We start from the raw sequence: 26777 nt of genomic DNA, 5'->3' as shown, positions 1-26777 counted from the left end.
TTTAGTACATTAGGACTAGGGGTGTTACTTGGTGCAACCAACACCGATGACGAAAAGTCAAAAATGCCCTTAATTCTATTATTATAAAATCCTAAAGTTAGTCGTCCGTACAGTGCATTTGCTTCTCACATTTCATGCAGCATTGTTTGCTCTTCATCTTCCTCTCATCCGCTTGTTCTTCTTCTGCCTATGCGTGTGTTACGGTCGTCCATTCGTGTTCTGATTCCGGTCATCTGATCGTGGTTGTTGTTGTTTTCGTGTTCTTTCGCCGTTCACTTCTTCCATTGGTGGTGGTTCTGGTTTTGTTCCGGTCGTTGAGTAATCGTCTTCCAGATAAGTGGTACGTTCCCTTTGAAGCTGTTCAGTGATTTTGTTCAAGCGATCACTATTTTTTGGTATTGTGATGTTGTTGCATGATTGTACTTTTGTTTGTAACTATTTTTTGGATGGTTGTTGCTGTTGGTTTTGAATTTTTTGTGAAGCTTTGCTGGAAACTTGTGATTTTGCATACAAATCCATATTTTTTTTTTAAGTTGGATTGTGTTTTTTTTTGTTTTTTTATGAACAATGATCCGTATGGTTTTTTTACAAAAATTAAATTTTAAAAAAATGCTTAAATTGATTTTTAAAACTGTATTTGCTTTTATGTCATATGAATTGTGAATTCGTATGAACTATACGGATCACTGATCTGTATGATTTTATTTTTAATTTTTTTTTTGTGAACCATACGGATCACTGATCTGTATGGTTAATTTTTGAAAATTTATATATGAAATTTAATCATTTCTAAAATGATTTTTAGTGTAATTATTTTTTGTAGTATCGTAATCATTTTTGAAATTTAATCGTTATTAAAAATTTATTATGTATTGACTGATTTGGTTAGTGTTGTTGTTTATTTTTCTTTAGTCTCCGTTATTTATATTATTTGCCTAGTTTTTATTATTTAATTATGTTTGGTAATATAACATTAAATTTGATTAGATTAGATATCCCATATGAAGAGTAAGATTAGATTACTAAGATTAAATTAGATTTCCCATATTAAGAGTAAGATTAGATTGAATTTCTCAAATTAAGAGTAATATTAAACTAGTAAGATTAGATTATATTTCTCAAATTAAGATTAAGATTAGATTATCTAAGATTTCCAAAAGTAAGATTATATTTAAATTAATTAAAATTGGTTATAAGAATAATTGAATTGAAAATAAAAAAAAAATTATCATACAAAACATTGAAACAAATATTTTAGTTGTATAACAAATTTGTAAGATATTAAAAATGATTGAATTGTTTATTAAAATTTAGGCCATTGAATATAAAAAATAGGATAATTATTATGTAGATAATGGTTAGAACTAGAAGTCTTGGTTGGGCTTTAGGGCGAGCAATAGGAAAAGTGTTGGGGAGGAGAGACGATAGTGACGATGATGCCCCCAACGGTGAAAGCCTACTGCATCAGCCCGTAGACAACGACAACAACAGGTTGTTGTCAAGGACCCTCCTACGACCGAGGAGGAATTGGTCGACGACCAGCCAGAAGCACCTGTTGAAGAAGGTGTTACTGATGTTGAGGGTTTTCTAGGCGGACCCCATGACACATCAGTTCTGAGTGATTTTGAAAATCACATTGCTTTGAAAGTGTGGAATGGAGATGTATGTAATTTTTAAAAAACATAAAGAACGTAGTTTACTAGTTAATTATTTTTTTACATCATCCCTAATATTGTTTGCAGGAACATTCTGAGTTGAAGCTATCTTCCCATGGAAGGAAGATGACTAAGTTTGGGAGGCCTGCCCCAAAGATTGAAGGCTTTGTGGTGGCCAGTGGACTTAGTCCTTTGATCACTTGTTCCCTAGATACGGGCGATCGGGGGCTAATGTATGCTTTTGTGGAACGCTGACATAAGGAAACTAGTAGTTTCCATTTGCCCGTCAGAGAGGTGACTATCATCTTGGATGATGTTGCGTCGTTGTAGGGGCGTTCCACAGCTTCGAGCTACTTCATGTCGACGACGCTGTCGAGATGTTGATGGAGTTACTCGAGGTCAGCGCTGCAAAGGCAAAAGTTGAGACCTTTCAGTGTCATGGATCTTATGTGCGACTATCGTGGTTGCGTGACCTGTATGAGCTGAAGATTGAGGCATGTGACTGGATCACTAATTTGTATGACCCATACAGACTGGTGATTTGTATGGTCATATGGATTACCAATTCGTATGTTCTTCGCATACATTTTCTTCTCTGGCAACGAAAATCGACCACAATCCACCGTATACTCTTCACCAACGCACGTACACCACCGGAAAATAAATACGCTTTCAAATCGCCCTTAATGGAAGCAATGTATACTGACTTACGGAAATTTTGCAAAAAAAAAAAAAATGACGCTGCAAAAATAAAAAAATTCTACTGCTATTTATAACCAAAAATATCATGATATTTATGAAATTTGGTGGGTGCACCAAGAAATTCCGTAAGACTAAGGGTGTTAAATTGTTAATTATTCTATTTGTTGCATTGACCTGATCTAACTTGAGAAGATAGGTTCAAATTTAAAAACTTAGACTTATATTTTCAAGATGAATTCGGATTATATTTTGAGTCCACTCAACCTAGTTTCACGTCATGTATTGTTTTAAAAAATACTAGTACAATTTATTAAATAATTATATATTAATAATATAACTTTTAAACTTAATAAATAATGTTTTGTATAATATTATGGATATATTGATATTGTTTATCTTAAAATATATGTTATAAAATACGACTTAATTATAGTTACGTGTTTCATTAGTTTTATGATTTAACTATATATAATAGGTTAATATAATATATTAATAAGTCGAGTTAACCTGATATTGTCTCATATTTTTAAGGTTTTAATCGGGTCATATTCAATTTACATATTAACTCTATAAAAAAAAATTAGAAGGTAAGAACATGAATAAGTCGTTCCAATTTGTCTCACAAACATTTCTAATTAAGATTTTTGTTCTCCTAAATTTTATTTTATTAAAATAACTTCTTTTGAATTATAAAATACTACGCAATACCTTTATTACGAAATATATGTGAGCTGAATTTTAAACAAAATATATAATTTTCAAAGGAAAAGAAAAAAGCCTTCGTCTTAAACTTATTGTGAGCGGTCAAAGTATTTGAATTGGTAACAAGATAACAAAATTTCAGTAAAAAAAAAAAAAGATAGCAAAATTGTTCAATGAAGATACAGTACACATTAATAGTAGTATAAATTGAAAATACAATTATTGTGTTTATTAATATAGTCAATTTAAATTTTAGTTTGCTACTATTATTAATATGCATTTAGATTTTGAAATAAAACATTATTTTTATTTAATTATATTTGTTGTTCTGGACAATGTGCTGGCTGATGAAGATCTTATAGCGCAAAATTTTGAAAAACTTGCATATGATGGAAAAGTTAATTGGAATTACAAAATTATCTACGATTTTTTTAATCTGCACAGTATTTTGGACTGAATTCAAGCCTTAAGGTTCAATTTGTGTAGTGACTAGTGAGCCACCTTGATCAAAAGAGCTGAGTCAGCTTCAAATCGTAAGTGTTGACTAACATTCAGGTACAAAACTTCTAAGCACATTATTAACTAATGAAACATTTTAGACTGAAAAGAAAGTTACCTAGTTGCTATACCAAAAATAAAGTAGTATTGTTTCCAAAAAGATCTTGGATCCCATGTCAAGAAATTCATATTTTAATTTAGTAAGTAAATATTTATTATAAAATACCACTTTAATAAAATAATCACTGAACTAAACGTCCAAGTATAAGCGGCAGATTTTGTTATTTTTTTTACAAGAGTTTAACACTGCAAATATTCACCACTGTTAACTGCAAATATAGAATGCATACTAATGTAAGTAAACTGCGAATGCTTGTTGCTTCTCGTTGAAGTTATTAAAATTGAAGTTGTACTAACTCCATCGAGAATTATGACTTTGTAGAAGGGAAGTCGTATACAACTTCAAATTTAATTTTAATAAAAATAAATAAAAACAAGACATGTCTTACTTGGTATGTACGACTTTTGGACTTCCATTATAGAAAATTTTTAAGTCGAGTACAAGAAATATGATTTTATTTTTGCAAATCATCTGTCTAATGTAGAACTTATCTCGTTTAGGTAAATGTTTTTCAATTTACATTAGTTTGATAAATGTTAAATCAAATTATCCCCTGGATAAAAAAGAATTCGATATATCCTATATACTTGGTGCATAGGTTAGATAATCTTTATTCACCAAAAAAAGTTAGATAATACTAAACAAACATTGATGATACATTACGATTTATATTATTAAAACTGTGTATATCTCATTAAAAATTAGCTTAAATTTGTTTGAAAAATATAAAAATTATCTAATTACACATGAATAAGTGTGGCTGACTTTTAAGGTAGTTATTATAATTTGTAAAAGTTAAGAAGTTATCACGTACAAAGATACTACTACATAACATGTCATTTGAATCTCCCACAGCGAACAAGAACAAAAACAATAGCATTTGAATGACATAGCAAAAACCTTTTACACTGTCAGTGAGTGAACTATTTACTCATTGCAGTGCAAAATTTCAATCTACCACAACGAACAAAAACAATAGCATTTGACTCATTCTGCAGTGAATATCCCCAACACTCACCCTGCACATGTAAATGTTGTCATTTCGAACCCGTAAAGACTAGTTGACTACTTGTAAATGTTGAAACTAAAGAAGAATAGCCCAAAACTAATCTCATCACACTTCTATAAAGAACCATAATTACTGTCTTAACAAATTTTCATGATTTAGAACACTTCTCAAAATGAAACCAACTACAGAAACAAAACTTATTGTTCCTATATACAGTTACAAGATTTGGCTAACTCCTAGAGGGTGCAACAGCATTCATCTGTAAGAATTAAACTTTGTTTATTTGGATCTACACTTAAGGTGGCAGCATTACTTAACAACAGAAAATGTGACATGAGCATTAACAACTAGATCGCTTCCGATTGCCTAAAGTGAGAGAGACCTCACCTCATCTGTTTTCCAAAGCCCTTCCTCGTACTTGTACCACCTAATCAGTCCTTCATCAGTTCTTGTTCGTTGGCACATGACACATGAGTCTTCCATGCATGTGAGAAATTCACGTAACCGAGAAGCCTTCTGACGAATAGTCACATCAATTTCTTTAATGATTCTTTTCTGTTGAGGAGCTGGGAGGGCTTCCATCAGAACACAATGTGATATGTTGAGCACTTCCAAGTGTTGTAAGCTGTCAAGGATGAGAATGAGAACATCCTTATATAGCATTGAGCATCGTAGGCTCAAGACTCTTAATTTTGGAAGAAACGCAGCAAGTGATGAAGCAAAGAAAATGTCACATGGCCCCATAATCTTGAGTTCGCTAAAGTTCTTGCAGTGCGTTGAGATTTCCTCCAAAATATATGGTGGATTTGCTATACAAGGCATTGTCAGGGACTCTAACTCTTTCCAGCCACGAATGGCTTTGCACATTCCTGGTTTCTTGATTCTGTTCCAAGCTGGCAGAACGAGTCGCCTGAGCTGTGGGCACCTACAAAAGGGACATGATTAGCTCTTTGGACAAACTACATATGCAACCTCCATTTTGAAGGAGTGTTAATAACCGACAATTGTTGCCCTCCTACTCTTCTAAAAATTGAAATACAACCACACTATCCTACTGATTTTCAAATATTTCCCAGCAATCCAGGGTAAAAAATCTCATAAAAGCTGGTCCTAATAAAGTTATTGATCCAATATCAAGCAACATTAAGATGTGAGCTCTAAATGGAAAGATGATCAATCAGCATATCATATTCCACAAGGTTGTACACAACCTGTCTGAATTGATATGGTTCATGCAACTTTATATGTTTAATACATAGATATAATGATTTTGAAAGTTGAAGTTACCTTTCAGCAGTGTATGTCAACTGTTCATCACTTACGTACAAGTTGAAATGGAAGATCAAAGTCATTATACTCTGCTGGCTGAGACTCAGGGAAATCTTCAATATACGCGTTAATGTCCTATCAGATCGTCCATCAACATAAACAAATGGCTCTAATGGGATCTTGATGAAGTTAGATCTTAACATCGACAAATCTAGTGTTTTCCAGAGAAGTGGATCACAACATGCCAAGCGCCATGCACTACAAACACGAGAGATGCCGGATGTCAACTCAAAAATGTCAAGCAACTGAAAAATCTTCACCAAAATATCTATGTCCAGATCCTCCCATCTCCTTATGTAGTCGTTGTCTTCCATTATGCCAGTTTTCCAAATTTCTTACTGAATTTCAGTGTAAAGAAACCTACAAAAATCAGTGGTAAGTTTAAACCATTAGAGTGAAAAACTAATAGCAGCACATGAAAAGAATAGAAGTGCTGAAATAAACAGAGGATAATAGCAATTACAAGAAAGCTTTTAAATCCCGGATAGCAGCATGTAGCGGCCAACCCGAAAAGCGTTATAGTGGAATAGCCACTGTTCTAAAAAGATTAATATAGTTTTTTTAATGTAGACAATATGCATATAAATTCTCAAAAAATGATTAGTATGTTCAAGAATTCTCAAAAAATGTAGACAATATTTCTAAGAATTCATGAATTGTGTTTCTCAAAAATCATGTTTCCTAGTAATCCTATTTTCTTGAGTGTGGCTAAAACTCAATAAATGTGTTTAGTATGTTATCTTGAGTATGGCTAAAACTTTCCTATCTTCATAAGAATCTTGAATTTCTACCTCCTTCTATAGGAATATTTTATTAAGATTTGAGAAATAGTTAAAATAAAATCCTCGAAATGTTAGTCCCTAAGAATATTTTTTTAAAAAATCATACCAAACTACGTGTTCTGGACATGTTCCGCCTTCACTTTACCGCCATAGGCTTCGCGTCACCTGGCCGCCATCGATCATAACTTAACTGACATCTAGCACCCGACCTTCATAAGACGACATTCCAACCCCTCTCATCCACTTATCTCGTTGCCACGCCACCACATGTAAGAATGACCGACTTGCCACATGCTTGATAACAGAATATCCGTTTTTCCTGCCAGATTCCACACTATGCAAGACATCCTTTCTTCAACAGGTATTCATCCATTCATTTTTTCACTCACCTCTATCTTGTGACTTCGGCATCATAGTCTCTGCAGGAGCACCACCACCATCTGCTCTGCCAAAGCCACTGTTGTGCTCCACCGTCAGTCCCAACTTGAAGTCATCTTGCCACCAACGGAGATCTCAAGACTTTTCCAATGAATAATACGAATTTCACATCCCCAACTTAAGATTTCTGTGAACCCTAAAAGAGTCCTTCTACCAAACGCCTCATTTCTAACATACGGTGTTAGTCATTAGTTAATTAAATAATTGGAAATACCGAGTATCAGCACCTTATTAATGTGCATGGGCTAATAATTTTTTACCTTCACCCTGTGAAAAAAAATTTAGACAGAGAGAAAGAAGTTCACATTCATCGTCAAGATTCAAGAACCATCATGGATACAACTCTGGCCCATGGTTATTGAACTCAATCATTTTCGCCTGAACTTACAAATTAGACATAGATAAAATGCTAAATCACCTACATGGCATCTCCAAAAACAATTAACGATTCCCATGAACTCTTCACTAAACATCATTAATTCCACTCCATGATTCTCATGGAGTAGAAAAAAACAAAAAAAACTTAGAGATGTGAGAACAGAAAAGACGAACAAATACCAAGTAGAGTTGATTAGGCGTCCAAACCACATTCACTCAAAAACAAAACTTGGTCATCGAAAATGAAAATTGGATGTTAAATGAGTGGGAGAATGAACAATTAATCAGACCGAACAAACTTACAAAACAATTGGCGCTCATTGAATCGAACTCTCCAATTACTCGTGCTTCACTCACCCACCACTTACGACAACTTCAAAACTTTCATGTCAAAACAATTACTCATGTTTCACAAAAAAGCCTCAACGAAAATAAATCGTAACTCTCAGCCACACCATATCTCGAAAGCACCAAATCCAAAACCGAAGCAGTCCATGAAGGACCAATCAGCCTAGGATCTTGAATTCTCGATTCCAGACACCCAGAAATGAAAACACACAGAAAAAAACTCTTGGAAACTAAACAAATTCTGGGTCATTCGTATAAGATGAAGATCTAAACCCCCGGTACCCCAAAATTCCACCTTGTTTTACACACAAGAACATAGGCAGATGTAGAAGTGCATGCGTGTGTGCTTTGTGATTGTTATTTTTGTGTGGAGAGAGAGTGAGAAGAGACATACCTTGAGAGAACGGAAGAAGCAGTGTGCGGTGTGGAAGAGGATTTTGGCGTCGTTGTTGAGTAGCTGAGTTGAAGTGCAAAAGTTCTGAGGTGTTCGTTCATGCTTTACTTCTTTTTCCTTTCTTTTTCTTATAATTTGTATGTAAATGTTACAGAAACATGTAATTTGTGAGGAGAAAGGTGGATGTAGATGCGGATTCCAAGGGGGCGGTGGGAAATTACGGAAAAAGGCTTAGCTTAGGTCATGAAATGTCAGTTCCGATAAAACCAAACAAAATAAAACTTTTTTTAGGAAAATAAAATAATTACATTTAATTACTAATTAGATATTTTTAATATTATTCTGCTATTAAAATTAGAATTAGAGTTCCACATTCACAATCTACATAATAAAAAATAGAATTGAAAAACATATTAAATAGTCATTTTTAGTTATAAATTAATTTTATACAATCATACAAATATAATTAATTATATTTAATAAGTTTATTAGCTTTTATCCAATACTTGAGATAAGAAAAGAGAAAAGTTGTCATTGATGACAATACAATTCTTTTTATGTTAATGTTTTTAATTAAATTCCTAAAAATTGACATAGAATATCAAAATAAAAATCTAATTTTGATTAAAAAATAACTTTAAAATTGTATTTAATTTTTGTTAAAAAAATATTCTCTCACTCAAAGATACTCAAGAAAATTACGTAAAATCTATTTTTGTAAATATCATAAAAACTTAATAGAATCTCATTTATGTTATGAGTAATGATGTACTATTTTCTTCATTTTCTTACAAATCTTCCTGTTACTCCTCCTTTATAGAGAAAATATCAAATGAAGAGATAATTATATCTAATATCTTAAAAATATAAAGCATATTTACTACTTTTCGTATAAGGAAAGTAGGAGATTTAATAGAAAGTCTTGTAAGAAAATTTTAAATTATTCATTTTAGATACATTTGTGTGTGACAAATATAAAAACTTTTGTAAAAATGTAAAATGTATATTTATATTTTTGTTATATAAAAAATTGATGTCCGAGGTGGTGGTTTGGTGGGTTCAGTTCAGCAACAAATGTTGTCGTGAGTTTGAAGTTGACTGCCCACAAAAACATAACTACATTACATTAAATGTCAGTGAATCTATTGGATTTGTTTGCCTATGCTATATGTCTATTACCTACCTCTCTAACCTATTTCCATCCTCACATTTTAATTTACAAAACTAAAATTGATTATATTAAATTATACTAATTAGTACTTATTAAAATGTAATAAATGATTTTTTATTAAACACAATAAAAATATATTAATGATACTATTTTATATTTTTTAATGCTTTAATCAATATTTTAAAAATATTCATTAACATTCTCTAATTATATGTACTTTACCAACCGCTAATGCCAACTTTTCGTCAGGTATGGATCTGTGGCTTTAATTTAATGGTATCAACTATCAAGTATAAAAAGAATACTGGTTTGCCTCGTTTTGGTGGATTGAAGTTCAACGAAGAAAAGGATTTGAAGGAAAAAATTTACAGACAAAAAATAATAAATATGATAAATTATGTGATAAGAAATTTAAGATAAAGATAAAAAAAAAGGAAAAAAAACTTAGAATACACTTAAATTGTAGTTTGTTAACATATTTCAATCTTAAAAAAAGTGAATATATATTAATAAATAAAATAAAATATTATATTATAAAGAAAATGAATTATGCATTGATAGTATTAAATAATTTTAAATTATTATTTAAATATAAATTATTATTGTTAACTTTTATAATAATTATTTTAAAAATTATAATAATCATTATTTGATTGATTGATGATGTAATTTTTTTTATATTATTAATGCTTGACCATTACATTTGTATTTATATCATAACTTATAGAACATTTTCCCTTCATCTTTATATTATTTATTATATAACCTATTTTATTTCATTTTTCTTTTCTTATTGGTATGAATTATTAAATCAACTATATTATTTCTCAAATAAAATGATGAACAGGCTCTCTTTAATGCATGCAATAAGCATCATCTCTCCCATGACATAATAGTAAATTTGGAGCTAGAGTAGGTGGGCAAACAAAGTCGAGGTAAAACTAACAATATTTGGATAACAAAGGGTTTTTAATTTTTTGATATTTTTAATATAATTTTTTTTTACATTGTTTAACCAATAAAAATCATTGTTAGTGTTGTCCTTAAAGTAACTTTTATAAATTTAACAAACTTATTATATATGATAGTTTTTTTATTGAATAATGGTATATTTTTTATATTATCAATACATACACTATTTACTCTAATAAAAATAATAAAATATGCAAATTTACATAAAGTATAAATGTACTCTAAAATCATATGCAAAGTTTAAATTGTCTTGATTAGCCTCGTTTAAATTAGAAGTTTTGTTGTTGTTTTTTTTTTTTTAAAAAAAGAAGTTTATTATTTCTATGCTTCTCTAGGTCGTACAACCAAATTGCAACCCAAGCTTTACGTTTCATGTAATCTGTAAGGGAATTATAAATTGATTCTTTTTTAAGCGTATATATTTAATTTGAATTTCAGATGAATTAAAATTTCAAAACTATTTAATTACCTTGATGCGTTGTCTTGCCATGCATGCAATCCGGTATTTAGCTTGCATGTTGACATGTTGTGGTACGTAATTCATACAATTCCATTCACATTGAAGTGTCTACACAATTTTTTTTTTGAAGAAATGTAAATGTCAATAAACTTAATAAAGACATCTGTGATAGAAAATTATCAACAGTTTTGTCTGGTCGTCTGGACATGCGAAATCATCCATAATTGATAATTGGTTTATTTGTTCTCACTCAAACTAAAATACCAGGTTGGCAGGTTCAGCTATAGATTAAGCTAAATTGTCATTTGGGTGTTGTTGGATTCTAGGCGGCGAGTGACAAAGCCCAGTTTCTAAGTTAGCCAAACTTTATGGTGAAGGAAATCTTCTACACCTAATATTTTTGGAAATATTTTAAAATTATTTCTGTTAATAAATATACGGAAAAAAAATTTCTACACCTAATATTTTTAGTGATATATATATTGACATTAATTAATTTATTAATTCAGTTGATTAGAACATTATATTAATAATATAAAAATCATATGTTTAAAACTTATATAAATCATTAATTTTAAATTATTTCATAAAACATATTTTTAATATAATATGAACCTCTTATGGATTATGTTCTTCTTATCGAATTGAAGTGTCCGGGTTTCAAGTAACATGCGGTTGATTTAAGATTAAAAAATAAATAATGTTTTTATCGCATACTCTTTTTTTAGGGGTAAAAATAATTTGCATTTTACTGTTCACGAATCGTCAATAAGCGTGCATATGATAAAAATGATTTCATAGTTTGGCTATAGGGTCAATACCAATGAGAACCTACCCACTGATCAAGATACATACATGTATCCCTCACTCTTTCAATTTGAGAGAGGTCGGGTCTATCTGCTAAACTTATTATTTAATACTGATTGATGTACAAATCTACCAGAACCTGTGAAGATTTGAATGAATAGTTGTTATGAAGATTTTGATTGAATCACAAACTTTCCATGCATGGTGACTAAAGTTGGTCTGAGATAAAACATAAACTTTCCATCAGAACCTGTGATACACACCATTCCTATTTCATTTTTTAATGGATGGTGACTGAGTAATATAATAGCTGATAAGGATTTTTGAAGTTATATAATTGATACTACAACACTCTACGACATAATCTTCTCTCTAATATTATATCGATCATTTTATCACACATTTTCTCCTCTCTTATTTTCACTTTAATGTTCTAATTATCTGTCATTTATCACACGTTATTATTCTTATCTAATTTGTGTGTACTTGTTTCTCTAATCTCTATTACATCAATCATTTATCAAACCTTTCCTCTGCTCTCATTATCTGTCACTAGCTTTATTGTTCTTACTATCTGTCACATCTTAACACACTTTATTCTTCTAATTGTGACTATAAAAAATGAGAAATTTAATTTAAACCATTAGATTAAAATTAGTGACTTAAATTACATATTTAACTATAAATCAGTGGACTTTTAAAACATCTTAAAAAGTCTCACATACCCTTTAATTAAAAAGCATAAAACTGAATTTTATAATTAAACACGTAATCTAAGTTGCAATCTAATAAATAATAATTGTAATTAAATGTTTTTATAATTTAAATAACTAAGTCTTATATGATATGCATGCTTAATTTTGCTAGCTACTGCAAAGAGCTGAAAGAGATTATGACTATTCGCAGTTTATTCCATTCGAAACATGGGTTGAAGCTTCCGTTGCATGAGCTACTGTTGGTCCTTTCCGCCAATTAATCTTTGGAGAAATAGACATTTTACCTACTAACACTTCTATTAGCCCAATCACTGGCTAGTTAATTTCGAGAAAATATTCTACAAAGTCCAAAGAAACACTAAAGGGTCACTCTGAGGACGACCATATGCCGCACTGAAAGACTAAGGGAGCCTAATTATTTTATGCTACGAGACTAGCATAAACATATAAATGAACTAAAAAGTTAACGGCTGAATAAACATTTCAAAGGATGTTAAGATAGAATTTATAGTGACAACGTTGATTTTACTTCCGTTGGCTCAAATTAGGACATCAATATAAGATCAATTCCCAAGCGCAACCGAAATTACAAAAATATAAACGAGACAGGAGGCAGGTAAAGAAGCAAAAATTGGAAGGTTTAACTTAAACGAATAAACAATTTTTTTAATGCAAAATATTATCTACATTCTACAACGCTGGAGGAGACCCGAACCCTGCTTCTGCATGTAATCCTCACTTACACATACTGCATTGATCTGTTAATGCACAAGCAAACTTCATTATAGTTGTGATGAAAATTTAGAAGTAACTCGTGTCAACCACAAACAAATCAGTTAGCTAATCCCTCCAAACATAATTACCAAAGCTTCTTTGCTACGCTCTCATATATGTATAGCTAATAAAACTATTCTAATGGTAAAAATATTATATAGATAATATTTTTTTATCAATACATGTTAGGTGTTAGTTGTTAATCCTGCCTAGGTTAGCTTTGCTATTCTTAGCCGGTCCCAAACCCGGATAAAAGGAGAGGATTGTGTTAGGCTTTCGACAGCCAACGTAAAACTTTGTCGAATCTCTATGACATGGATCAATTACGTAATAATGTGAATGCTAGGTCGTTGCCCGAAAGCAACGCGCTGTATGGCTCGAGTACAGTGTCAAAAGAGCAAGGGCCGCTGCATCGCCGCCCGGATGTAGTGAAAAGTAAGCAAGGGTTCCCACATTTTCGTGAACGAGTGTGGGTAAAGAAGCTAGTTCATGACAGGAGGATTCACTTTGGTACATGGAATATAGGCACACTTACTGGAAAATCTATGGAAATAGTGGATGTTATGGTGAGGAGGAAGATCAATTTTATGTGCCTACAAGAAACTAAGTGGACAGGTGAAAAAGCGAAAGAATTAGACAACTCGGGATTTAAGCTGTGATATACGGGAAAAATCAGATCAAGAAATGGGGTAGGGATTATTGTGGACAAGCAGTGGAAGAAGGATGTCGTAGATGTAAGAAGAGTAGGAGATCGTATCATAGCCTTAAAATTGGTAGTGGGGCAGGACACCTTTAATGTTATTAGTGGGTACGCACCTCAGGTTGGGTTGGCAGAACACTTTAAGGTAAAATTTTGGGAGGATCTAGAAGGGGTACTTCAGGATATACCCCAAGGAGAGAAAGTTTTCCTAGGAGGGGATCTCAATGGACATGTAGGTAGCGTGGATAGAGGTTTTGAGGGGGTGCATGGGGGTTTTGACCTAGGGGAGATGAATGGGGAGGGTAAATCCATCTTGGAGTTTTCGGAGGCTTTGGATCTTTCTATAGCCAATACATGGTTTAAGAAAAGAGAGGAACATCTTATCACTTACAAAAGTGGAGAGACATGTTTTCAGATAGATTTCTTCCTTATCAGGAAGTCTGATAGGAAGTATTGCTTGAACTGTAAAGTTATCCCGGGAGAGAGCTTGACTACCCAACATAGAGTTTTGGTTATGGATGTAAGAATTAGAGATAGGGCAAAGAGAAGAAGTCCTATGGTAGCACCAAGGATCAAATGGTGGCACTTGAAGGGTGAGAAACAAGGAATCTTCCAACAAAAGATATGGGAGGGATGGTGTGGACAATCACAAGGAAGTGCAAATGATATGTGGAACAAGACGTCCCAAGAGATTATTAAAGTGGCTAAAGAGACGTTGGATGAATCTAGAGGTTTTGGACCTAGGGGTAAAGAATCGTGGTGGTGGAATGAAAGTGTTCAGAGCAAAGTTAGAGTAAAAAAGGAGTGTTTCAAGGAGTGGTCTAGGTGTAGAAATTCTGAAACTTGGGATAAGTATAAGATAGCTAGAAATGAAACCAAAAAGGCGGTGAGTGAGGCAAGAGCCCAAGCTTTTGACGGACTATACCAAGCTCTAGGAACCAGGGACGGAGAAAGATCTATATATAGGCTTGCTAAGGGTAGAGAGAGGAAGACTAGAGATTTGGATCACGTAAAGTGTGTTAAGGATGAAGAAGGCAAAGTCTTAGTGCATGAAAAAGATATCAAGGAAAGGTGGAAGGTGTATTTCCACAACTTATTTAATGATGGATATGGATATGACTCTAGCAGTCTAGACACAAGAGAAGAGGACCGGAACTATAAGTATTATCGTCGGATTCAGAAACAGGAAGTAAAGGAAGCGTTGAAAAGAATGAGTAACGGTAAGGCGGTGGGGCCAGACAACATACCTATTGAAGTGTGGAAAACTCTTGGAGATAGAGGTCTTGAGTGGCTCACCAAACTCTTTAATGAAATTATGAGGTCAAAACGCATGCCGGAGGAATGGAGGAGAAGCACGTTAGTGCCAATCTATAAGAACAAGGGGGATATACAAAATTGTGCAAATTATAGGGGAATCAAGCTCATGAGTCATACCATGAAATTATGGGAAAAAGTGATCGAACGGAGATTAAGAAAGGAGACTCAAGTTACTGAGAATCAATTTGGTTTCATGCCGGGAAGGTCGACCATGGAAGCGATTTATTTATTACGGCGGGTGATGGAGCAATATCGCATGGACCAACAAGACTTGCACTTGATTTTTATTGACTTGGAGAAAGCGTATGATAGAGTGCCTAGAGAGATTTTGTGGAAAGCTCTAGAAAAGAAAGGGGTTAGGGTTGCATATATTCGAGCTATCCAAGATATGTATGATGGGGTATCGACTAGTGTTAGGACACAGGGTGGAGAGTCAGACGATTTTCCCATCACAATTAGTTTGCATCAAGGGTTAACCCTTAGCCCCTACCTTTTTACCTTAATTCTGGATGTCCTCACGGAACAAATCCAAGAGATAGCGCCAAGATGCATGCTTTTTGCAGATGACATAGTCCTCCTTGGAGAGTCGAGGGAGGAGTTGAATGAGAGGTTGGAAACTTGGAGCCGAGCTCTAGAAACACATGGCTTTCGCCTAAGCAGAAGCAAATCGGAGTATATGGAATGTAAGTTCAACAAAAGTACGAGGGTATCTAACTCAGAGGTGAAAATAGGAGACCATATTATCCCTCAAGTCACACGGTTTAAATATCTTGGGTCTGTAATACAGGATGATGGAGAAATTGAAGGGGATGTGAATCATCGCATTCAAGCAGGATGAATGAAATGGAGAAAAGCATCGGGGGTGTTATGTGATGCAAAGGTACCGATCAAGCTAAAGGGAAAGTTTTATCGGACTGCGGTAAGACCGGCGATTTTGTACGGTACAGAATGTTGGGCGGTCAAGAGCCAACATGAGACTAAAGTAGGTGTAGCGGAGATGAGGATGTTGCGATGGATGTGTGGTAAGACTCGACAGGATAAAATTAGAAACGGAGCTATTAGAGAGAGGGTTGGAGTAGCGCCTATTGTAGAGAAGATGGTGGAAAATAGACTTAGGTGGTTTGGGCATGTAGAGAGAAGACCGGTAGACTCTGTAGTGAGGAGAGTAGACCAGATGGAGAGAAGGCAAACAATTCGAGGCAGAGGAAGACCCAAAAAGACTATAAGAGAGGTTATCAAGAAAGATCTCGAACTTAATGATTTGGATAGAAGTATGGTACTTGATAGAACATTATGGCGGAAGTTGATCCATGTAGCCGACCCCACCTAGTGGGATAAGGCGTTGTTGTTGTTTGTTTGTTTGTTAGGTGTTAGTTGTTAATGTTGTGTTAGTAGGATGATTCAAACTCACGACCTCTTACCCTTCACAACTAAGCCAATCTTATAACTGCATTATATGGATAATATATGACGGGAAAATTGAGTCAAAGGTCTAAACTGATAATCTTATCACCATGCATTAGTAACGCTAAAGGGAGCTAATAAGTAGTAATGAGATCAAAATTAGATAAAAATATTCATCTTCTTTAAAATAATGAAAAAAAAGACAAGGTACCTCACCTGCCAATTAATTTCTTTGCAATGCTTCTAGCATGTTCCAATAGGTGAAAGCATTTAGCACCATCGTCATCTTGTGTTGCAGCTTTTAAGTTTAAATAGAAATCTTTGTAAGCTATACTTTCTCTTTATGTGGATGATCATGCGGTTGAGCCATAAGCTGTTCTTTTTCTTGATCAATCACCAGCGTGTCCAATAACAGCTCCTTTCTTGATCTACCATGTATTCTACTGTTTACTAGTGCTTCTAATTTAGAAGCCATGACAATAGCTCGACTTATGCAATGTGATGGTAACTGAAAAGCATGATGTTTCCAACTTAGTGAAATTCAATAAAAGAAATTTCTATAAACATTAGAAACCTCAGCAATCAAGCTCAGATGCTAATGCAATCCCCAAATTTCCAATTCCTAGCCCTAATGTTAGTCTGCAATGAATGAACTAGCTCTACTTGAGGAAGAGTTATGCATCACATATTTATTATCCACTCAAACAAAATCAACCAATTGCTCTGACAGCAGTACACTAGTAATATATATATCTTTTGACAGGTGTTAAATAGTAATATATAATTTCGTGAATTTATTACCTGTGCAAGCTGGGCAACCTTAAATCCAAAACTCCTCTCTGAAACACCAGGTACTAGCTTGTATAGATAAGTGATATCATGATCCAAGTTGGAATTTTTACTTGCATCGTGTGAGGTCAGATGTGACACGTGATACGCTGCCAGAGCCAGGAAATTCAGTTGCCAGACTGGCAATCTTGGGATAGTGTGTGACAAAGAGGACCATGCTTCTTTTTTGCTTCAGAAGATAATACAACGTCGCATGAGCAATGGCCATACCATCATGTGTACTTGTACCTCTCCCAAGCTCATCTATGACAACCAGTGAATGTTCTGTGCAGCTATGGAGTATATGTGAAGTCTCACTTAATTCTTCTAGGAAGGTGCTTCTCCCTTGCTGAATACTGTCAGAAGCACCCATCCGGGTGTAGATTCTATCCAGGACATGAAGTTTTGCTGATGATGCTGGTACAAAGGAACCAACCTAGAGAGATCAGAAATATTTCAATAAAGCAACAGGTCGAAGGGACAAGGTTGTCAAAGAAAAGCAGTAGGTTAAATATTTTAGAGGGGAAAATAGTTCAACAACTTGAGCTGAAAATACAGAAAATTTGAAACAAAAAGCTAACTCAATTTCAAGACATGATATATCAGAACCTTTGACAGAAAAGATAATTGGCTTTCAGTATTAACAAAGTAAAGCATACGCTCTACTGCACAACCTCGACAGGTTGATGCATTAACGGCAGAAAATCTAAAGCATAAATATAGCACACACTGCATTGGTTCTACCTGAGCCATTATAGCAATCAGAGCCACCTGGCGAATGTAGCAACTTTTTCCCCCCATATTGGGTCCAGTAACAATCTGACAGTTCTCTCCATCTGCATGCATGTTTGTATCATTTGGGACAAAATTGTCTTGTAAGGTAGTCTTTAAAACCTGGTGAGAAATGACTTACAATAATGAGCCTCGGGTTACCAATAAACAATGAGGAACTTGAATCAAATGAGTCAAAGTCAAAACTCAAAAGTATAGCAACCCCAAAAATTTTGAGGGTAGAGTATTCAGGTTCTGTTACACTAGATAATGTTGCAAAGTCATTTCAACTACATTTGCAACTGTCAAACAATTCTTCTGATGCACAAGCCAATGACTAAGCCATCCAAGAACCAATTTGAAGGGGGAAAAATGCACATGATAACGTATACTAAATACACAAACCAGTAAAACCACAAATATGACAGGCAAGAATTTGCAACTCAAATGGATTCAAGAAAACATTAATGTTAATTTGTACAAAAGTACGAAAGCCTTATGGCACTAGGTGAGAAATTACATACGAAAGTTCAAGCCATTAAATTCATACCAGATGTCTACCAGAACAAATTTGTATTTGAACAGGCTCATGATCATCTACAAACACTGGGCGAACATAACCCTGTCACAGAAAATAGAGAATTATATTACAAAATGCCAGAAACATTTGAAGGCAGTTGAAAATTCCTTTAAGAACAAACCTTATTTCTTGAAAGAATGGCAAATGAATGCAGACAATCTAAGGCAGCTAGTGCTTGAACAGCAGCTTGGAACTCAGCATAGTGTTTACTGAAGTCCCTAAGAAAGCTATTCCAGGCAGCTCGGCAGGCAACAGTGAGCTCCTCTTCTGCTAATGATAACTTGTCTAATGCTGTCACTACTTTAGGAGGGTGATACCGAATTGTTTTCTTTGTGCTATTTACCTTGATCCAGTTTGAAGGAACCTTTACATCAGTTGATAACTGCAGCCAAAAATAAAATAAATGACAATCAAAACTTGTTCAAAACTTCATATTATTGAAATATCACTCATTTTTCGGGGAAATGGATGCATTTATTGAGCTATTATTAATATAATTCATACTCATTGGTCGAAAAAATTATAGAAACTAGAAAAGAATTAAAATATAAGTGATAAGGACTAAAAACTAAAAAAAATACTCTTAAATGACAGGGATCAAACGAAAATTAACATGTAAATTATAGAAATTAAAAAATCATTTTCAAATTATAGAGACTAAAAGATAGGAATCATAAAACTATAATAAGAAAAGAATAATTTAACCTAAAATTAAATATTTAATTCAGGAAAAGTTAATTGATTTTATGAGAAAAAATCATCCTTAAAAATGTTTTCGTTTAAAAGTAAGGAGCCAAATTTATAATAAAGTAGTGGAATTGATTATATTTTTAAATGAATCACTTATTTGAAATATTAAAATAAACATTTGTTTTTTTTTTTATAAAAAAATCATGTATTCAATTTCCTGTAGAGATTAATTTTTTCATTTAATAGCCTATTTAATAAAATGATATCAAATATTTTTTTTTAATAAAATTCAAACTTAAGAATTGATTTTTGTTCCGACCTGAAGTCTGCTGCATGGTTAGGATCACTGCTGATGAGATATTGTTCACTTTGAGTTGGTTTGAACATTCACGCTTTTGCCCTTAAAATAAAGGTGTCAAGTTTGGACTCTATGGTGGCAATGGCGAATCTAGGACCTTAGGTCACTGGAAACAAAAAAGCTTACTTACAAAGAGTGTTATCAAAGAGTAAAAAAATTGAGAATAATGAGTTCCAATATAATAAACTAGAGGGGATAAAATACAAAAAATTGAAAACAAATAAGCCTAACCTATCAAAATTCAGGTGGAAAAGGTTCCGGCCTCAAGTCTTCCGACCACCACTCTTGTCTTTTTGGCATATCAAAAAAGTCTGACACATAACATTTAGTAAGTGTTTTTCTTTTTTTTTTTTAAAAAAGTTATGAAATAGAAGCGGGCCAGCGGCCCATGATCCAGCGTGATTGAGATCTAGCAGTATGAGACATGAGACGCGGACATTGAAATTGAAATAACATTTACAGAATACAAATTCACACACACTCTCTCTGGTGTTGTTGAGTTTTGAAAATGGTGTCGTCGCAGGTTGTGAATACTTACCCGTTGTCCAGCTACACGTTCGGCACGAAGGAGCCCAAGATGGAGAAGGATACCTCCGTCGCGGATCGTCTCGCTCGCATGAAAGTCAAGTTCGTATCCTTTCTCCTCTTTCTTTACAAACCCTAGACTACACCCCCTTTTTTACCTCTTTCTCTTGCAAACCACACTTTCTTCATTATATTTTTTATGGAGTGCAGAACACAACCGAAAATTTCTCTTTTTCTTTTGTAGCTAGTAATTTCAATACTTTAATTTTATCATAGACATGGTTTTAAAATCAATAATTCTCTTCTGTTCGAAAAATGAAAATGAAACTTAGAACTGCTCTTCCTCTTATATACTTATTTTGCTCGTTCCCTGTCCTGTGTGCTACTCGAATTAGTTAAATTCCGAAACTTTTCTGAAATATGATTATTTCCTTTGTTTCAGCTATATGAAGGAGGGAATGAGGACCAGTGTGGAAGGAATTTTACTGGTGTGCTAAGTCATTGCTCTCTTTCTTTACTTTATTTTGTTCAATTTGCTTCCTATATGTAAAATATTTTTCAACTTTGTCCTAATCATATGTTGCCATTACTTGTCTTTACTTGAGTCATTTTCTTACAGTAACCCTTTGAACTACACAGTGAGGTAAATTTGGTTTGACAACAACATTGTTAAAAAGACCATTCTGTTCAGTTAAAGACCAAGGTTTTAACAATGCTATTTACCATGAGATCCCTCTTGACCACGTTCTTCAATGTAGTTCTTGGCACTCCTCTCCTTCTCTTCATAGGATTAAAAACCCTACAATCTACTCTTCTCACCAGGGCCTTCTGTGTACATGTCCAAATCATCTTAATTGATTTTCTATTATCTTTTTCTCAATTGGTGCCGCACCAATTGTTCCTAGTATACAATCATTTAATCATTTTGTATCTTGTATTTTGTTATATGATCACATTCATCTTAGCATTCTCATTTCTACTACTTAGACCTTTTCTCTTGTCCCTGTAAACACCAACATTTGTTACCATGGAGTATAGCCAGATGTATAGTACTATGAAAAAACTTGCCTTTGTGTTTGGTAGGTACTTTGTAGTCACAAATAATCCCTGATGCCTTTCTCCATTTTAGCAATCCAGCTTGTATCCTATGTGTGACATCCTCATTAATTTCACCATTATTTTGTAGTATTGATAATTTGATATTTAAACTTAGACACTTGTGGTACCACATCTTCTCCCGATAATTGCATGTAATAGAATAGACATACATTATGGAACACGGGGACTAATCTTAGTTGCTGTTTTGTCAGTAATAAAGAATTGACAAGTATCCAGTCACGGGCATTTGGAATTCTATATTTAGATTGGATAGTAGACTGTTTAAATTTGAGCCTCTACAAATCTCATAATGGTGAGAGCCTTATGCATTGTTTTGCCCATTATGAGGGTGAGTCTTGGTACAACAATAAGATTGTTAACTTTCGACCTGGTGGCCATGACTCATAAGGTCTAGTCATGAAGATGTCCCCTCCCCCAGAAAAAAAACTGACACACTGAGACCAGAAGGGCCCATCTAAGAGGGGGGAAAAGTGGATCCTATTTTTGGTGGGAGTGGGACCCTTTACTTACATCTGATCAATTCCGTGCTAACTTCATTTAGGTCACTTAGGTTTTTACTTTTTCAGTTACTTTTTGCTATAATATGGTTTCTCACTGTGTTCTTGTTAATTCCCTTTCATAGAGAAAGACCATCTAATTCCCTTTGAGATTCTTCTTATTGTCCTATCTCATCTTTATACTTTTAAATTTCCAGGTACAAGAGCACAATCATCCTCATATACTTCTTCTCCAAATTGGAAACACATTCTGCAAACTCCCAGGCGGTCGTCTCAAACCAGGAGAGAATGGTAAGATCTTGCTTCTTTATTCTGAATATGATAGTCTGAAAATAGCAGCTCATGATCATCTTAATAAACTTTTTTGTGGGGTTATTTGATGTGGTTTACAGAAATTGAGGGCTTGAAGAGGAAGTTGACTAGCAAGCTTGGTGCTAATTCACCAGCTCTTGTGCCTGACTGGCAGGTATTGTTACTTTTTAGACATATGGACTCTGGAGAGACATGTTAAATTTGGCATTGGTGACTATCCCCATGTTTTTTGTTGTTCATTTGCACTTATCCATGGAAAACTGCAGATAAGTGAGTGTGTAGCAATCTGGTGGAGGCCAAATTTTGAAACCATAATGTATCCATACTGCCCTCCTCATATAACAAAACCCAAGGTAATTTGAGAAAACAATGTCATTGAATATCTTGAATTCCTGGCTCCCTTGGTCAGTTGGTCCATGCTTACAATAATATCATTGAATATCTTGTATGCAGGAGTGCAAAAAGCTTTTCCTTGTTCATTTATCTGAGAGGGAATACTTTGCAGTGCCCAAAAATTTAAAACTTCTTGCTGTTCCATTGTTTGAACTCTATGATAATGTTCAGGTATGGTACTTAATATGGTTCTTTTCTGTTACTGGATCGTGGAATGAACTCTTTATAATGTGAAGAATTGAAATTTGAAATATTGAAATTTGAAATGGTTATCAGTAATTGTTTAATGGAAAACATGTATATGAACTGAAGCTGTGTCAAGTAATTAAGGGCTTATCTAAAATGCTTTCTATTTTGAGCATATCTTAAAAGTTTTCATCTGACAATTGATCATGGTATTAATTTTGAAACCTATTCACATAACTAAGCCTGTCAATAAAAATATGTTATACTTTTATTCCATGTCATGAAATTTGTGTATCTTTTGTTTGCAGAGATACGGGCCAGTTATATCCACTATTCCTCAGCAGCTATCCAGATTCCAGTTTAAAATGATCACTAATTGAACGGAAATTTGAAGCTTACATGCTGATAAATTACGACTTTCATTTGTTATTTTCGTAACTAGGACTAAGATTTATCATTGCATAGACTGGCTAGAAAACTGAGTTTTGAAGTGAGTTTCTGACAGAGTAGCTGTGTTGGGACATGGTTTGTCTGTATTTATTCATTGCACTATGGGTTGATGTCGGTTATGAACAATCAACCCAAGATGGAATCAAGTAATCAACTCTTAGGCTATACACCTAATGCCCTAGTAGAAATCAAGGTGATCAGGTAGTGTCTTTATCTCATGTCTGTTGCTTCTGCCTTGCTCAGGTTGCCATATTGCATTGGAAAGGGTCAAGGAATGGACATTGGTTTTCATTGCTAGTTATTTTGGTGAAAGGCATTGAATGTCAAAAATTATATATAATCCCATATTAGAGGCAAAAATTCAAACATAATCCTCGTGGCAAAATGTATAAAACAATGACAAATGTAATTTTTTTTTTAACATATTAAAGACAGTTTTAGCGCATGAGCTACTTCTGGAAGTTGGTGAAGTTGTGTACCACCAAATTCAAATATTTGTAAGCTCACTATCTTTCTTACGTTTTGCGTCACCTATATAAAGTCCAAGGCCTTTTGTGATTTCTTTTATTGATATTAATAATGAGAAAACGTCATTAAGACAGGAAACATAGTATAGGGGATGGAAGAAAGCAATTTCAATGATAAAATAATTTAAATTACTAATTTTTAAGAATAAATAGTTTATGCATTAACAATGTCAAAGGTATTTATATTATTTTTAAATTATAAACAGTAAAGTATGATAAATTTATTGATTTTTATGATAAATTATTTTTAAAATAATATCAATTATGAATTTTAGTCGGTGGACAATGTAAGTTTTTTACACTGACAATATTATAAATTAAATTTAAATTTTATTTATGTAAAAAAGAATTTATCCATTGCATATAGTAAAATACTAATGTTTATGCGTAACCCTTTTTCTCAAATACTAATTGCATATAAAAAACTTTGGTGCACTATATTCTGGCATGGCATCGTATTCTTTGTTTAGAGATTTTATTGCTAACAAGCAACGATTTGAATTTAGAACAATATCTTTTTTCTTTTAATTGGGGTAGGGGGGCTGCATATATATAGAACAATATCTCTAATGTAACTAACGAACACTTTTGAATTGGCTAGATGGCTTTATTATGTATTGTACACAGTTCTCGTCATCAATCTTTTAAATTTATTTAATTTGTCGTATTCCCAATCATAAGTTGATCATAGCACATATCAGAATCAAATAATGTCATGGAAGACAAATGTAGTATGATATGGGAGCATAAAAATATATAGTAAATGTTATATACTTGTAAAAGAGTTTGATTAACAATGTCTAGAATTTTTAAGAATGTTTAAATTCTCATGTTGAGGGGAAGAGTTTTGATTTTTTTTTTATATGTACTTTCATATTTAAAAATACATTTTAATATTTTTATATCACGATATTCCCGAATTCTATTATTATTATTATTATTATTATTATTATTATTATTATTATTATCAAAAAAAGAGAAGTGCCTCTTTACATTTTTTTTAAATAAAAATAAAACAAAATATCTTAATCCTTTTTATATTAACTAAAAGTACATGAATTTTAATTTTTAAGAACTAAAAGCACATGGTTTTAGTCCTTACATATGATTTTTAATTTCTAATTGTTATATCTTAATCCTTTTGTTGATAAAATCAAAATATCTTCTCTCATGGGACCAAAGTTTTACATGAATAATCTTAGTTAAAAGCGCATAACAACAACAATTGTAAGATTCCCTTGTGCCCTAGAGGATAGTAGTCGGCAGATAATGATTCTTGCTCCTTTCCACAAGTTCAGGGAGAATAAGATACTTAATTGTTCCATAGTTTAGGCAGAAGCAAACAACTGTAGAGCACATCATGCTTCAAGTTTTGCTATATGATAATATGATAATACACCCTTTAATTTAGAGCTTCAGGCACGCCTACAATTTAATTTCTAGCTAATTATAATAGTTGTGAAATTAAGTTCATTGCAGGTTTAGAGTTATTTTAATAAGTTCTTTCTAAATATCTATCTTATTAGTTTTTGTAAAAGGTAGTTTTATGTTTCTTCGTTCTCATCAGTATTGTTATTTAATATTATTTGACAAACTGAATAATTCTTGCTACTTAGAGGAGGCCAACCTTCGACCATGCGTGACAATTTTTTTATCACTATTGAACTTTGTGTGTGTAGTTTTCAACCAGTTTTTTTTTTCTTTTTCTATTTTTTTTTTTGCTAATGAAAGTGCAATCTGGCAAAGGGATTTCAGTGGAGTATATTAGTTAAATATACAAATAAAATATTGTTTTGTTTATGTATTGAAGAACCACATTGTCCAATTCTCAACAATAATTGTGATACCTTGTTGATCTCATCAAGTCATTAATTGGTTCAATAATCTCAAATTCGGAATAATAATGTAACACAAACATACGCGCTTGGGAATTTCTTCACCAACGGTCCAACGCTGTACCTTTGTCGTGTCTCGCTAGGGTTCCTGTGTTCCTTGACAAACTAATCGGGGATCATTTTCTTAGTCAAATGGCTTGTTTTGCTTGGGTATATGCCTGATTGAAGGGACACTACCAACTCGAAGATATACATGGGAACTCCTCAGATTCCATCTCTGGAATAAGTTAGGGGGGATACATGTGCATGTGCCAACTAAGTAATCAATTTATCACCTAATGTATTTAATTTTTATGAGTTTAATTTCCATATTTTTTTCTTATGGTCGTGTGTCTGAGAATACACGTTGTTTCTACTTAGCAACATCTTATACCATTACATCAATTTTATGGGTTAATTTAATTTCAATATACTATGAGTGTACCAAATAAAAAAAAGGTGTGAAGAATTTATATTGTCAATTTATTAGAAACCATCCTAAAATTGATTTTTTTAAGTTATTATTATAAAAGTATCATACATGACAATCCGTTGTTAAATGATTGTGTAAATACCATGTTATAAACGGTTTTAACATAATTAATATAAAAAATAATAAAATTATTATATATGATATTTTTTTATTGATTAACGGTGTAAAAATGTTGTGCATGCTCTATTTTTCAGCTGAACTGAACAAAAGCAAAGTGAAGTCATCGTTAGCTTCCGTAGATAAGTGTTCAAGGAAAGCAATATGTTTGCTTCAGATTCGTTTTAGTGAAATAATTAACTTTAAAAAAGTTCAAGAAGCGAATAATTTTTTAAAAATTTGCTAAACCAAACACGAGTTTTAGGAATGGAGAGGATTACCTTCTATTACCGCCATCATAAGAATAAGTTAATCCTAACGTTTACCTACCTCTAAGTAATTGATTATTGTAATGTAACTTTCTCAAACTTTTTTTTGGTGCCGGTAACTTTCTCAAACTT

General features: G+C 33.1%; 3 protein-coding genes across 6 annotated transcripts; 1 reads left to right on the top strand and 2 right to left on the bottom strand.

Annotated features, from left to right (window-relative positions):
- Nucleotides 1–4773: 4773 nt before the first annotated feature.
- Nucleotides 4774–8520, bottom strand: LOC114371950 (F-box/LRR-repeat protein At3g48880-like). Of its 3 annotated transcripts, XM_028329289.1 has the most exons (4): nt 8357–8520; nt 6905–7503; nt 5975–6376; nt 4774–5612 (listed from the first exon to the last, which is right to left on the bottom strand). In XM_028329289.1, exons 3-4 carry the CDS (start codon nt 6328–6330, stop codon nt 5054–5056), a joined length of 915 nt encoding a protein of 304 aa, XP_028185090.1. In that variant the 5' UTR covers nt 6331–6376; nt 6905–7503; nt 8357–8520; the 3' UTR covers nt 4774–5053. The 3 variants fall into 3 exon arrangements, with proteins under 3 accessions (XP_028185090.1, XP_028185089.1, XP_028185091.1); XM_028329288.1 differs by having other exon boundaries at nt 6905–8520; XM_028329290.1 differs by lacking the exon at nt 6905–7503.
- Nucleotides 8521–17575: 9055 nt separating this feature from the next.
- Nucleotides 17576–20229, bottom strand: LOC114371827 (DNA mismatch repair protein MSH3-like). Its single transcript, XM_028329152.1, has 5 exons — nt 20221–20229; nt 18978–19238; nt 18827–18898; nt 18250–18399; nt 17576–17941 (listed from the first exon to the last, which is right to left on the bottom strand). The coding sequence occupies exons 1-5, from the start codon at nt 20227–20229 to the stop codon at nt 17576–17578; spliced, it is 858 nt and encodes a 285-aa protein (XP_028184953.1).
- LOC114369499 (pre-mRNA cleavage factor Im 25 kDa subunit 2-like) lies at nt 20093–23847 on the top strand. Of its 2 annotated transcripts, XM_028326732.1 has the most exons (8): nt 20093–20232; nt 20428–20531; nt 20872–20917; nt 22243–22336; nt 22438–22511; nt 22624–22710; nt 22811–22921; nt 23245–23847. In XM_028326732.1, exons 2-8 carry the CDS (start codon nt 20482–20484, stop codon nt 23314–23316), a joined length of 534 nt encoding a protein of 177 aa, XP_028182533.1. In that variant the 5' UTR covers nt 20093–20232; nt 20428–20481; the 3' UTR covers nt 23317–23847. The 2 variants fall into 2 exon arrangements, with proteins under 2 accessions (XP_028182533.1, XP_028182532.1); XM_028326731.1 differs by lacking the exon at nt 20093–20232 and having other exon boundaries at nt 20327–20531.
- The last annotated feature ends 2930 nt before the right edge of the window (nt 23848–26777 follow it).

This window comes from Glycine soja, chromosome 10 (genome assembly GCF_004193775.1).
Source record: "Glycine soja cultivar W05 chromosome 10, ASM419377v2, whole genome shotgun sequence".
NCBI classification, from domain to species: domain Eukaryota; kingdom Viridiplantae; phylum Streptophyta; class Magnoliopsida; order Fabales; family Fabaceae; genus Glycine; species Glycine soja.
The sequence above is the reverse complement of the archived record's forward strand: the minus strand, read 5'-3'. Positions and strand labels throughout refer to the sequence as shown.